Raw genomic sequence first — 12,171 nt, forward strand, 5'->3', positions numbered from 1 at the left:
AACTCTGATTTTGATGATAAAAACATTCAACCTTAGAAATTCAACTTCAGACTCTGATTTTGATGATTAAAACATTCAGCCTTAGAAATTCAACTTCAAACTCTGATTTTGATGATAAAAACAATCAACCATAGAAATTCAACTTCAAACTCTGATTTTGATGATAAAAACATTCAACCTTAAAAATTCAACTTCAGTCTCTGATTTTGACAATTAAAACATTCAACCTTAGAAATTCAACTTCAAACTGATTTTGACGATTAAAATATTCAACCTTAGAAATTCAACTTCAAACTCTGATTTTGACGATAAAAACATTCAGACTTAGAAATTCAACTTCAAACTCTGATTTTGATGATAAAAACATTCAACCTTAAAAATTCAACTTCAATCTCTGATTTTGACAATTAAAACATTCAGCCTTAGAAATTCAACTTCAAACTCCGATTTTGACGATAAAAACATTCAGCTTTAGAAATTCAATTTCAAACTCTGATTTTGATGATAAAAACATTCAACCGTAGAAATTCAACTTCAAACTCTGATTTTGATGATAAAAACATTCAACCTTAGCAATGTCTAATTCAAACTCTGATTTTGATGATAAAAACAGCAACCTTAGAAATTTCTAATTCAAACTCTGATTTTGATGATAAAAACATTCAACCTTAGAAATTCAACTTCAAACTCTGATTTTGACAATAAAACCATTCAGCCTTAGAAATTCAACTTCAAACTGATTTTGATGATAAAAAAATTCAACCATAGAAATTCAACTTCAAACTCTGATTTTGATGATAAAAACATTCAACCGTAGAAATTCAATTTCAAACTGATTTTGATGATAAAAACATTCAGCCTTAGAAATTTGTAATTCAAACTCTGATTTTGATGATAAAAACATTGAACCTTAGAAATTCAACTTCAGACTCTGATTTTGATGATTAAAACATTCAGCCTTAGAAATCAACTTCAGACTCTGATTTTGATGATATAAACATTCAACCTTAAAAATTCAACTTCAAACTCTGATTTTGATGATTAAAAACATCCAACCTTAGAAATTCATCTTCAAACTGATTTTGATGATAAAAATGTTAGACCTTAAAAATTAAACTTCAAACTCTGATTTTAATAAAAACATTCAACCTTAAAATTTCTAATTCAAATTCTGATGGCACACATTTATACTTCCATACAATGCCCACAACTTCTGAGACTAATGCCCCCCCACCCCCAAGACATCTTAAGATTGATTTGAATAAATTTCAGCATGTTTGGAATGATCTTGGATGGTTGCTGAGCTCTGTCATATTCATGTGGAGCTGAGGACCAACATGCAGGCGACACGCACTGACATTTGTGCGCGGCGTGTCGAAACCTTTCATCCATTCACAGTCCCGGTGGGCATTTCCCACAGCGGCCGTGTAAAATTAGAGTGGCGTCTATTTTAAAGAGCGGGGCTTGTTGCTGAGATAATGTTCTCTGGCTGTCTGTCTGACACAGGCCGCGGGCTGCTCTCTGCTCGGAAAGCTGTTAAGAAGCGCGTCTCAGGGGCCCCGCGCGATTGTGGGGCTGAATGGAAGGGGAAGTCACGCTGAGGTCGAGTTACACACACACACACACACACACACACACACACACACACACACACACACACACACACACACACACACACACACATCAGGTTGGCTCTGAGGAAGCCTTTAATACCTTCTCCGCCCCCGTCTTGAAGCGTCAGAGCACCAGCTCTCCAGGGGCCAGTACGCGCGGCGCGCTCCTCTCTTTCCAAACAAACTTTACGCACGGACATGTTCCCGTGGATTCCGCTGCATTCCGCTGAGCTGCCGTGTTCCACAGATCTTTGAAGCCGACTGGAATCAGTCCCGCACGTGCTTGACTTGTTCTGAACACTTTTGTCACTTTTCCCTTCTTGGTGTGACTCGCCTCCTTCCAGCAGGCAGATGCAGTAAATGTGAAAAATGAACGGTGTGTTCCTGAAGTGCCTCGTCCTGGCGCTGTGCGTCAGCGCGCACAGGTTCTTGGCAGCACAGGCGCAACAGGATGACGGATCCGGGGAGAGTGCCTCGACCCTGGCTTTTGTGTTCGACGTTACCGGCTCCATGTACGACGATCTGAAACAGGTGATCGATGGCGCCTCACGGATCCTGGAGAAGACCCTCAGCCGGAGGACCAGACCTATCAAAAACTTTGTTCTGGTCCCCTTCCACGACCCAGGTACCTTCTGATCACACAGTTTGTTCTTGAGATGTTTAGATGCATCTTTGTGCTGCTGTAGTTGTTTTAATTTCACTTTATTGTAGGCAATTTTTTTCCTTAAGTAACAATTACTAAAACCGAATATGGCATTATTTATGCAAAATTAATTGCTTTTTAAATTAATTAATTGCTTAGTGAATGAATTTTGTTTTTACATAATTAATTTAAAATTATTTTTAATGACTTGTGACAGTGTGGTTTGGTTTGTGAAGGACTTTCTTCTTGTGAATACGTCCAGGAAAGTATTCACTCCACTTCGGTCACTTGTTTCACATTTTATGTTACAGCCTTAATCCAAAATTGATGAAATGCATTTATTTCTGAAAATTCTACACATAATACTCCATCATGACAATGTGAATTTTTTTTTTTAAAGATTTTTGGAAATGTATAAAAAACAAAATAAAGCAAAAACAAACAACAAAACAAGAAATCATATAAGTACATAAGTATTCACAGCCATGAAGCTCACAATTGAGCTCAGGTTCCTCCCGTTTCCACTGATCGTCCTTTAGATGTTTCTACAGCTTAATTGGAGTCCACCTGGGGTAAAATCAGTTGATTGGACATGATTTGGAAAAGCACACACCTGTCTACATATAAGGTGCCACAGTTGACAGTGCATGTCAGAGCACAAACCAAGCATGAAGTCAAAGGAATTATCTTTAGATCTCGGACACAGGATTGTCTGGAGACACAAATCTGGGGAAGGGTACAGAAACTTTTCTGCTGCTTTGAAGGTCCCACTGAGCACAGTGACTTCCATCATCTGTAAATGGAAGATGTTCAGATTCATCAGGACTCTCCCTAGAGCTGGCCACATGTCGAAACTGAGTGACTGGGGGAGAAGGGCCAGAGTCAGGGAAGTGACCAAGAACCTGATGGTTACTCTGTCAGAGCTCCAGTATTCCTCTGTGGAGAGAGGAGAACCTTCCAGAAGGACAACCATCTCTGTAGCAACCCACCAGTCAGACCTGTATGGTAGAGTGGCCAGACAGAAGCCACTCATTAGTAAAAGGCACATGGCAGCCTGCCTGGAGTTTGCCAAAAGGCACCCGAAGGAGTCTCAGACCATGAGAAAGAAAATTGTCTGGTCTGATGAGACAAAGATTGAATTCTTCAGGCATCATGTTTGGAGGAAACCAGGTACCTTCCCTACAGCGAAGCATGGTGGTGGCAGGATCATGCTGTGGGGATGTTTTTTAGCAGCAGGAACTGAGAGACTGGTCAGGGTTGAGGGAAACATGACCGCAGAGTGCTCTTGATCTCAGACTGAGGCAACGGTTCATCTTTCAGCAGGATAATGAGGCTAAGCACACAGCCAAGATATTAAAGGAGTGGCTTCTGGACAACTCTGTGAATGTCACTGAGTGGCCCATCCAAAGCCCAGACCTGAATCAGATTAAACATCTCTGGAGAGATCTGAAAATAGCTGTGCACCAACGGTCCTCATACAATCTGATGGAGGTTGAGAGATGCTGCAGAGTATTGAGCAAAGGGTGTGAATATTTATGTGATTTCTTAGTTTTTTATTTTTTTTAATAAATTTGCAAACAAAACAAAACCAAAACTATTTTCATGTTGTCATTATGGGGTGTTATGAGTAGAATTTTGAGGGAAAAATGCATTTCATCAATTTTGGAATAAGGCTGTAACAACAAAATGTGGAGAAAAAAAAATGAAGCACTGTGAATACTTTCCGAATGCACTCTAAATACAATTATTGTTATTAATTAATTAGTTAATTACCCCTGTTGCATCCAGAAATAATTAGCACATGTTGCAACCTCCAGCTGATTCAGGATCAGTTACATGAAACAGACCTTCACAGTAAACTTGTACACACCACAATGCTCCTGCAAACTTTTTAGTTTTTAGATGAACCAGTGGCGGCTCCATTATTTTGTAGATGAGGTGGCCAAGAAATGCTAACTTGGTAACCGAGCACAATTTGAGCTTTTCACCACAGCTGAAGGCCAGTGAAAGCCGAAGGGAGGGGCTCATCATTATCATAACTAAGACTGTGAGTTATGAAATTGTAGCTCGGGAAAGTTAATGTTACAAAACAATATTCATTTATTGTACAGAAACTTCAGTGAAGCAGATTTATTCCCAGTTATGCAATGCTGACGTTCTCTATATGTCTATGTATACTTTCTCGTGTAAGGTAGATAATAAAGGATTATTAACCGAGCAAGCAAGGTTAATAATTAATTTATTGCATGGCTGTTCAGAGCTGTGTTTTCATCTTCTTGGTCTTCATTTTGCATGTCCTCTTCATCTCTCAAAATTTCTTTGTTCGCTTTTGTTTTGTTTTATTTCGCACTGTGAAAATTGTAAACAAAGTCCCAAATATACATGATCAATCAATCAATCAATCAATTTTTTTTTTATATAGCGCCAAATCACAACAAACAGTTGCCCCAAGGCGCTTGATGATCCGGACTGATTGTCATGGTTAAGTCTGATATGGGAAAGTATCAGTAGTCAGAGTGTGCGTACCATTGTAGCCATATAATAATACAGAATATGTGATGTTACTGCAGCCATTCCCAAATGTAAGGATGCCACAGTCCATTTTGAAATCTGATATCTTATGCAGCCCATCCAAGCTGTTATTCACAATTTTAATGCATGATATCAAACTGGATTAGGTAAGTGAAGAATAAATTACATTAAAAAATAGTCATGCTTATTTTGGAGTAATTTAAAACAGTATTACAATAGCGAAAATTGTTATATACGAGGTCTGTTAGAAAACTATCTGACCTTTTTTTTTTTTTTTAAAACTATGGATTTGAATCATGTGCGCTTGCATCAGCCAAGCTTGAACCTTCGTGCGCATGCGTGAGTTTTTTCACGCCTGTCGGTTGCGTCATTCGCCTGTGGGCAGGCTTTGAGTGAGCACTGGTCCACCCCCCTCGTCGGATTTTCATTGTCAGGAAAATGGCTGAGCGGCTGGAGCAGCGCTGAATCAAATTTTTCCAGAAACTGTGAGAGACAGCCAGGTGGAAACCATTCGGAAGATTCAGACGGCTTTCGTGAGGATACTCTGGGCATCACACAGATTAAGGATCATTACAACCGGATTAAAGATGGCCCACAGTGGCGCAGGGTGCGCCGCGCTTCAAGTGGCCATCGACAGGCTGAAACGACCAGATCATTTCCAAAGTGAAGGCTGTGTTGATCCGGGACGTCGTCTGACTACCAGAGAAATTTCAGAAGAGGTGTACATCAGCACTTTTGCGGCACATTCCACTGTTACAGGAGATTTTGTAATGAAAGACGTGCGGAGGAATTCGCGCGTCGAGACAGAGCCGCTCATGGCACACAACAAAAAGCACATCCGTGTTGGATGTCTCACAGGACAAGCTGTGACATGGCCAGCTGTTACACAATTTCTCGGATACTCACTCGACTGAAAAGCCACCGAAAGCCGTCTGAATCTTCCGAATGGTTTGCAACACGGATGTGCTTTTTGTTGTGCGCCATGAGCGGCTCCATCCCGACGCGCGAATTCCTCCGCACGTCTTTCATTATAAAATCTCCTGTAACAGTGGAATGTGCCGCAAAAGTGCTGATGTCCACCTCTTCTGCAATTTCTCTGGTAGTCAGACGACGTCCCAGATCAACACAGCCTTCACTTTGGAAATGATCTGGTCGTTTCAGCCTGTCGATGGCCGCTCAGAGCGCGGCACGCCCTGTGCCGCTGTGGGCGGTCTTTAATCCGGTTGTAATGATCCTTAATCTGTGTGATGCCCAGAGTATCTTCACCGAAAGCCGTCTGAATCTTCCAAATGGTTTCCACCTGGCTGTCTCTCACAGTTTCTGGAAAAATTTGATTCAGCAGCCATTTGATTCGCAAAATTTGATTCGCTCAGCCATTTTCCTGACAATGAAAATCCGACGAGGGGGGTGGACCACTGCTCACTCAAAGCCTGCCCACAGGCGAATGACGCAACTGACAGGCATGAAAAAACTCACGCATGCGCACGAAGGTTTAAGCTTGGCTGATGCAAGCGCACATGATTCAAATCCATATAGTTTTTTAAAAAGATAAAAAGGTCGGATAGTTTTCTAACAGACCTCGTATTTACGTTTATTGACCTCTCACAGCCAACCTGCAGTAGCTTGCATTAATTCACAACTGTAAGTTGTGCTTTTCAAGAGAAATTGATGTCCTACTGGCCAGCCAGCAAAAGCTTCTGTGTCCTAAAACTCAAGAATGATAAAACTCTCAAAATCAAAATTTTTATACGTTAATACTAGGAGGCGAAAGCTCTGCCTGCCAAAAGAATCACACATTTTTGGCATTTCTAAATGTTTTTTTAAGTGAATTTTGGGTTTCAAGTAAGAAATGTACAGAAGCCCTGAAATGTTCATATTGCCCACTAGATGGCGAAAAAAGCTACTCAAATGTTCGGCAAGGCCTCAACTATTTATTCATTTGAGACGGTAACTTGTGGTGAAAATAAGTTGGGCTGACAGCGAAAAATCAACTTACACTTGTGTCTCTTGTCCTTATGGGCAATTTACTTGTGTATCCACATTACAATTAATTTTGTAAGTTGGGCAGTGTGGGTGGCCAAGCGGGTTAGTGTGCATGTTTCCAGAAGGGTCAACACCACCCCTGCCCGTTCTTCATGCAGTGTGAAGTTGTGTCAAGAACTCTGCGCCATCTGGTGTAAAACTTGTACAAAATCAACATGCAGATTCATCTCAGATCTGTGGTTTTGTGATGATGGAATCTAAAGATGTTTTTAAGTCTTGAGGATGGTTAATGCCTTACATGATTCCCAGCTTTCTTGATTTTTGTTGGGCAGCACTGGTGCTTCAATCAGAGCAATATTTCTAAATGTCTGCAGTTCTGTCATAATATTCCCTGTCAGTGCTACGTCCCTGTTTCCTCCATATACTCAATATGAGATAATGTACCTCATAGCTTTCAGACTGCACATGGTCTATGGTCAGTTTCAAATCATAACAAGCATTAATTAGCAATTTTTGTGTGTGATTTTTCCCTGTATGGTGGAAGTGGCATGTTTCCCACGTGCACTCTGGCACCTAAATGGCTGACATCTCACTTGCAGTCTGTCAGTGTCAGGAGTTACGGGCACTTTGGTCTGGCTGAAGAAACAGAACATGTTGAGAGCTTTCATTTGTCTCTTCTGACACAGTGTTTGGAACTTGACAGAGTGAGCAGTGAGTTTGTCTGCGGTGATCTGAGTCGGCAGGTCGAATGTGTCTTATGCTAAGTTGACATGTACACAGGCATTTTTAAAACCACGGATTGTCTGTCTTTGGCATTTTAGAAGTATCTCTGTCCAAGAGAAGTCAAGAGCATGCCAAAGCAACAGGTGGGGATATAACTGTAATGCTGCATTCACATGTTGGCTGTGACAGAAAGAGCAGAGAAGACAGTGAACGATGGATTATTTAAGTGCAGAGAGTCACCCATGTTATGTCACTGTGATATTACAGAGAGAAATATTTCAAAACCTCACAAAAAGTTACATTTATAATCTACCATATGAATACCACACTGTGTGAACTCTGCTGAATTTTTTAATGAAGAGTCTTATTGTCCATGTCCTTCATAACAAAAAAATGACCACACCTCAAGTCTGCCACTGCCATTGATAGTGGCTTTGACTGATGACTGACATGACGGTTTTTCTAGTCAGTATGTGAATGCAACATTGCCGTATAGCCATGTTGGCCAATCAGAAGCCTGGAAAAAAGACAAAAACTCTGTTTTCTTTCTCAATGCTGAAACAGGTGTTTTCCAAACTCTTCTCCTTGGCTGAACTTTTGCAGAAGCTGCATTTTTCAGATACGAGGTCTGTCAATAAAGTATAGGTCCTTTTTATTTTTTTCAAAAACTATATGGAATTCATTCATATGTTTTTACGTCAGACATGCTTGAACCCTCGTGCGCATGCGTGAGTTTTTCCACGCCTGTCGGTGACGTCATTCGCCTGTGAGCACTCCTTGTGGGAGGAGTCGTCCAGCCCCTCGTCGGAATTCCTTTGTCTGAGAAGTTGCTGAGAGACTGGCGCTTTGTTTGATCAAAATTTTTTCTAAACCTGTGAGACACATCAAAGTGTACACGGTTCGAAAAATTAAGCTGGTTTTCGGTGAAAATTTTAACGGCTGATGAGAGATTTTGAGGTGATACTGTCGCTTTAAGGACTTCCCACGGAGCAAGACGTCGTGCAGCACTCTCAGGCGCCGTCGTCAGCCTGTTTCAAGCTGAAAACCTCCACATTTCAGGCTCTATTGATCCAGGACATCGTGAGAGAACAGAGAAGTTTCAGAAGAAGTCGGTTTCAGCATTTTATCCGGATATTCCACTGTTAAAGGAGATTTTTTTAATGAAAGACGTGTGGGCGGATTGCAGCGTCGGCTCGCAGCCGCCGCGATGCTCCGCCACAGGAAAAACACCTCCGTGTTGGAAGCTTTAAGGACAAGTTGGAACATGTCCAGCTGTTAAACAATTTGTCATATACTCACTCCACTGAAAGCCATCAAAAGCCGCCTGGATTTTACAAATGGTTATCAACACGGAGGTGTTTTTCCTGTGCCGCCGCACTGCGCCGGCTGCGTCCCGACGCGCGGACCCGTCCGCACGTCTTTCATTAAAAAAATCTCCTTTAACAGTGGAATATCCGGATAAAATGCTGAAACCGACTTCTTCTGAAACTTCTCTGTTCTCTCACGACGTCCTGGATCAGTAGAGCCTGAAATGTGGAGGTTTTCAGCTTGAAACAGGCTGACGACGGCGCCTGGGACCGCTGCACGACGTCCCGCTCCGTGGGAAGTCCTTAAAGCGACAGTATCACCTCAAAATCTCTCATCAGCTGTTAAAATTTTCACCGAAAACCAGCTTAATTTTTCGAACCGTGTCCACTTCGATGTGTCTCACAGGTTTAGAAAAAATTTTGATCAAACAAAGCGCCAGTCTCTCAGCAACTTCTCAGACAAAGGAATTCCGACGAGGGGCTGGACGACTCCTCCCACAAGGAGTGCTCACAGGTGAATGACGTCACCGACAGGTGTGGAAAAACTCACGCATACGCACAAGGGTTCAAGCATGTCTGACGTAAAAACATATGAATGAAATCCATATAGTTTTTGAAAAAAAATAAAAAGGACCTATACTTTATTGACAGCCCTCGTACTTAAAACCGTAGACTGACTGTACATATACTGGACAAAGCCTGCGTGACGTCACCCAGAGGTTTCCTATAGAGATCCAGAGCAGCCAATATGAAGCCCATGTCTGTACATCTCCATATTAGCAGGATTGGCAGCGCTGACTTTGGTTATGTCATGACAAAGTCATAAAATGGATAAAGAGATGGAACGTGGGTGTCTTCGTTGTCTGATCAGAGAACTCCGAACACACCCCTATCTTCACTTCCGAACCAGCTAAATTAATAGGCTAACCATGGTTCCGGTGTTTTATTAAATCATATTCTTGGGAACTGCACCGTAGTTCTCATAACAGTTTTCTTTGGTGTGGGCATTAAAAGTTATGAGCCACTTATTTTCTCAGTAACCATGCATTGAAGGGACATAATGGATCAGGCTACTGATAGCTGCTAAAAGTGCTAACGCCCTTTGCACACAACATTAAATAAGACAAAGATTTCACTCAGCACCAATATTGTGACAGAGACATCTTCGATGATCTGTTAGGACATTTCACCACACAACAAGCCATATTATTTTAAGTGCTTGTAAGAATTTGCTGAAAATGCCAAGAAACAGCTTCCACAACCAACCCAGATTCACGGCAGTTCATGGGAATGGGTAACAAAAAGTACATTAATCTGTGGGTTCCTGACGGGGGTACGAAAATTGGGAGTTTTTCGTAATGGGGCACAAATTTATTTCATGACGAGGGCACAAAATGTGGGGTGAAAGGGGGAGTTCTGGGGGGTCATGGTTAATGTTTGGGGAGAGTACACACTTATGCTATGCTTATGGTTAGAGTTAGGAGAAGGGAAGATTATAAATAGCAAAATAAAAAACAGTGTCACATTTTCGTGACACATTTTCGCAAGGGGGAGCACAAAAAAAATGAGACCAAGCTGCCACACCATCTAAGGGCCACTGCCAGCGAATGCTGGCTCATGGTTGTTATGAGAGGGGGACATGCTGTCACTCAAAGGAAATAACTCTCCTTGTCATGCATAACTTTATAATTTATAACATCCTAAACTAAGAAGTTAGAAAAAAAAGTTCCCCCGTACAGTTGCCATGGAGGAGGCAACTACGTATAGACACCAAAACAGTTCTTTGTATCAGGCTGTAAACATATTTCTGCTCTAAAGTTGGACATTTTTACATGGACTTGTATGGGAACCTGCTCGCTTTTTGAGGCAGCCTCAAGCAGCCAGTCAAGGAACTGCAACTTTTTCTTCTTGCGGGTGAGTTTCATCTGAGGCCATCGAAGCTTACTGCTTGCCTAAATCAGAACTGTTGTATGGATGAAAGGCCAAAACATAGAAAAAGTTACATTTTCTAAAATAACCATGTACATCAGGAATTAGTGGATGGAATCAGTGGCTGCAAAGAAAACCTGCACCCTCTTGGCCCTTTCTGGAACAAGTTGTCCACCCCTGGTCTAAATTAAAAGATGCTCCAATGATATAGAAAACTACACCACATTATTTGCCTGATCATAAAGATTCCAAAAAAGGTACAGTTTGGACAATCTGTGACTGGATGTTATGGACTTATGAGGTAAAAGCAGGAAGAATGGTGACAAAGATCAGTTTCAGTTTGTACAGGGGTCAAAAGTTAAAGTTGGTCCATTAATTTTGCTCCAGCTGTATTTGTTCTGAATTTGATGGTTGTATCACCATTTGAAGGACTGTTTCAGTTATCTGCTGCAATAATAAGTCAACAACAATAAGGCACCCAAATTAAAGGAGAAATGCTGCTTTTAACAACCTGGACCTCATTTCTGGCATAAAATACGGTCGTTTACTCACCAATATAAGTTTGGTGTGATTAGAAGTCCATAGTTCAAATGACATGTTCAGTTCAAATCTGGAGCAAACATTTTTCTTCTTCTACTAAGGTGGATTAGAACTTTTTGTGGTACACAGCACCAGTGGTGGGCACAGATAACCAAAAAATTCACTTCGATAACAGATAATCAGATAACTGAAAAGTTATCTTTGATAAAGATAAAACGATAAACCACCCAAAATGTATCGGAAGTTACAGATAACTGGTAAATTCTAATATTGTCTCGTACATTTGCAACTACTAATAAACTGAATTTGAGTTTTAATGCCACAATGGTTTCTAGTAGTATTAAAAGTGACAACAGATCCAAACGATGAGGCCACACTTTTACACTCAACAAAAATATAAACGCAACACTTTTGGTTTTGCTCCCATTTTGTATGAGATGAACTCAAAGATCTAAAACTTTTTCCACATACACAATATCACCATTTCCCTCAAATATTGTTCACAAACCAGTCTAAATCTGTGATAGTGAGCACTTCTCCTTTGCTGAGATAATCCATCCCTCCTCACAGGTGTGCCATATCAAGATGCTGATTATACACCATTATTAGTGCACAGGTGTGCCTTAGACTGCCCACAATAAAATGCCACTCTGAAAGGTGCAGTTTTATCACACAGCACAATGCCACAGATGTCACAAGATTTGAGGGAGTGTGCAATTGGCATGCTGACAGCAGGAATGTCAACCAGAGCTGTTGCTCGTGTATTGAATGTTCATTTCTCTATCATAAGCCGTCTCCAAAGGCGTTTCAGAGAATTTGGCAGTACATCCAACCAGCCTCACAACCGCAGACCACGTGTAACCACACCAGCCCAGGACCTCCACATCCAGCATGTTCACCT

General features: G+C 41.3%; 1 protein-coding gene across 1 annotated transcript in view; it reads left to right on the forward strand.

The window, feature by feature from the left end:
• Positions 1 to 1,680: 1,680 nt before the first annotated feature.
• The window catches only part of hmcn2 (hemicentin 2), a 356,871-nt gene continuing 346,380 nt past the window's right edge, over positions 1,681 to 12,171 (forward strand). Inside the window, 1 exon segment of the mRNA XM_034169771.1 lies at positions 1,681 to 2,238. Within this exon segment, the coding sequence (XP_034025662.1) occupies positions 1,983 to 2,238 (256 nt within the window). The 5' untranslated portion in view covers positions 1,681 to 1,982.

Source organism: Thalassophryne amazonica, chromosome 5, assembly GCF_902500255.1.
Source record: "Thalassophryne amazonica chromosome 5, fThaAma1.1, whole genome shotgun sequence".
In the NCBI taxonomy this organism is placed as follows: domain Eukaryota; kingdom Metazoa; phylum Chordata; class Actinopteri; order Batrachoidiformes; family Batrachoididae; genus Thalassophryne; species Thalassophryne amazonica.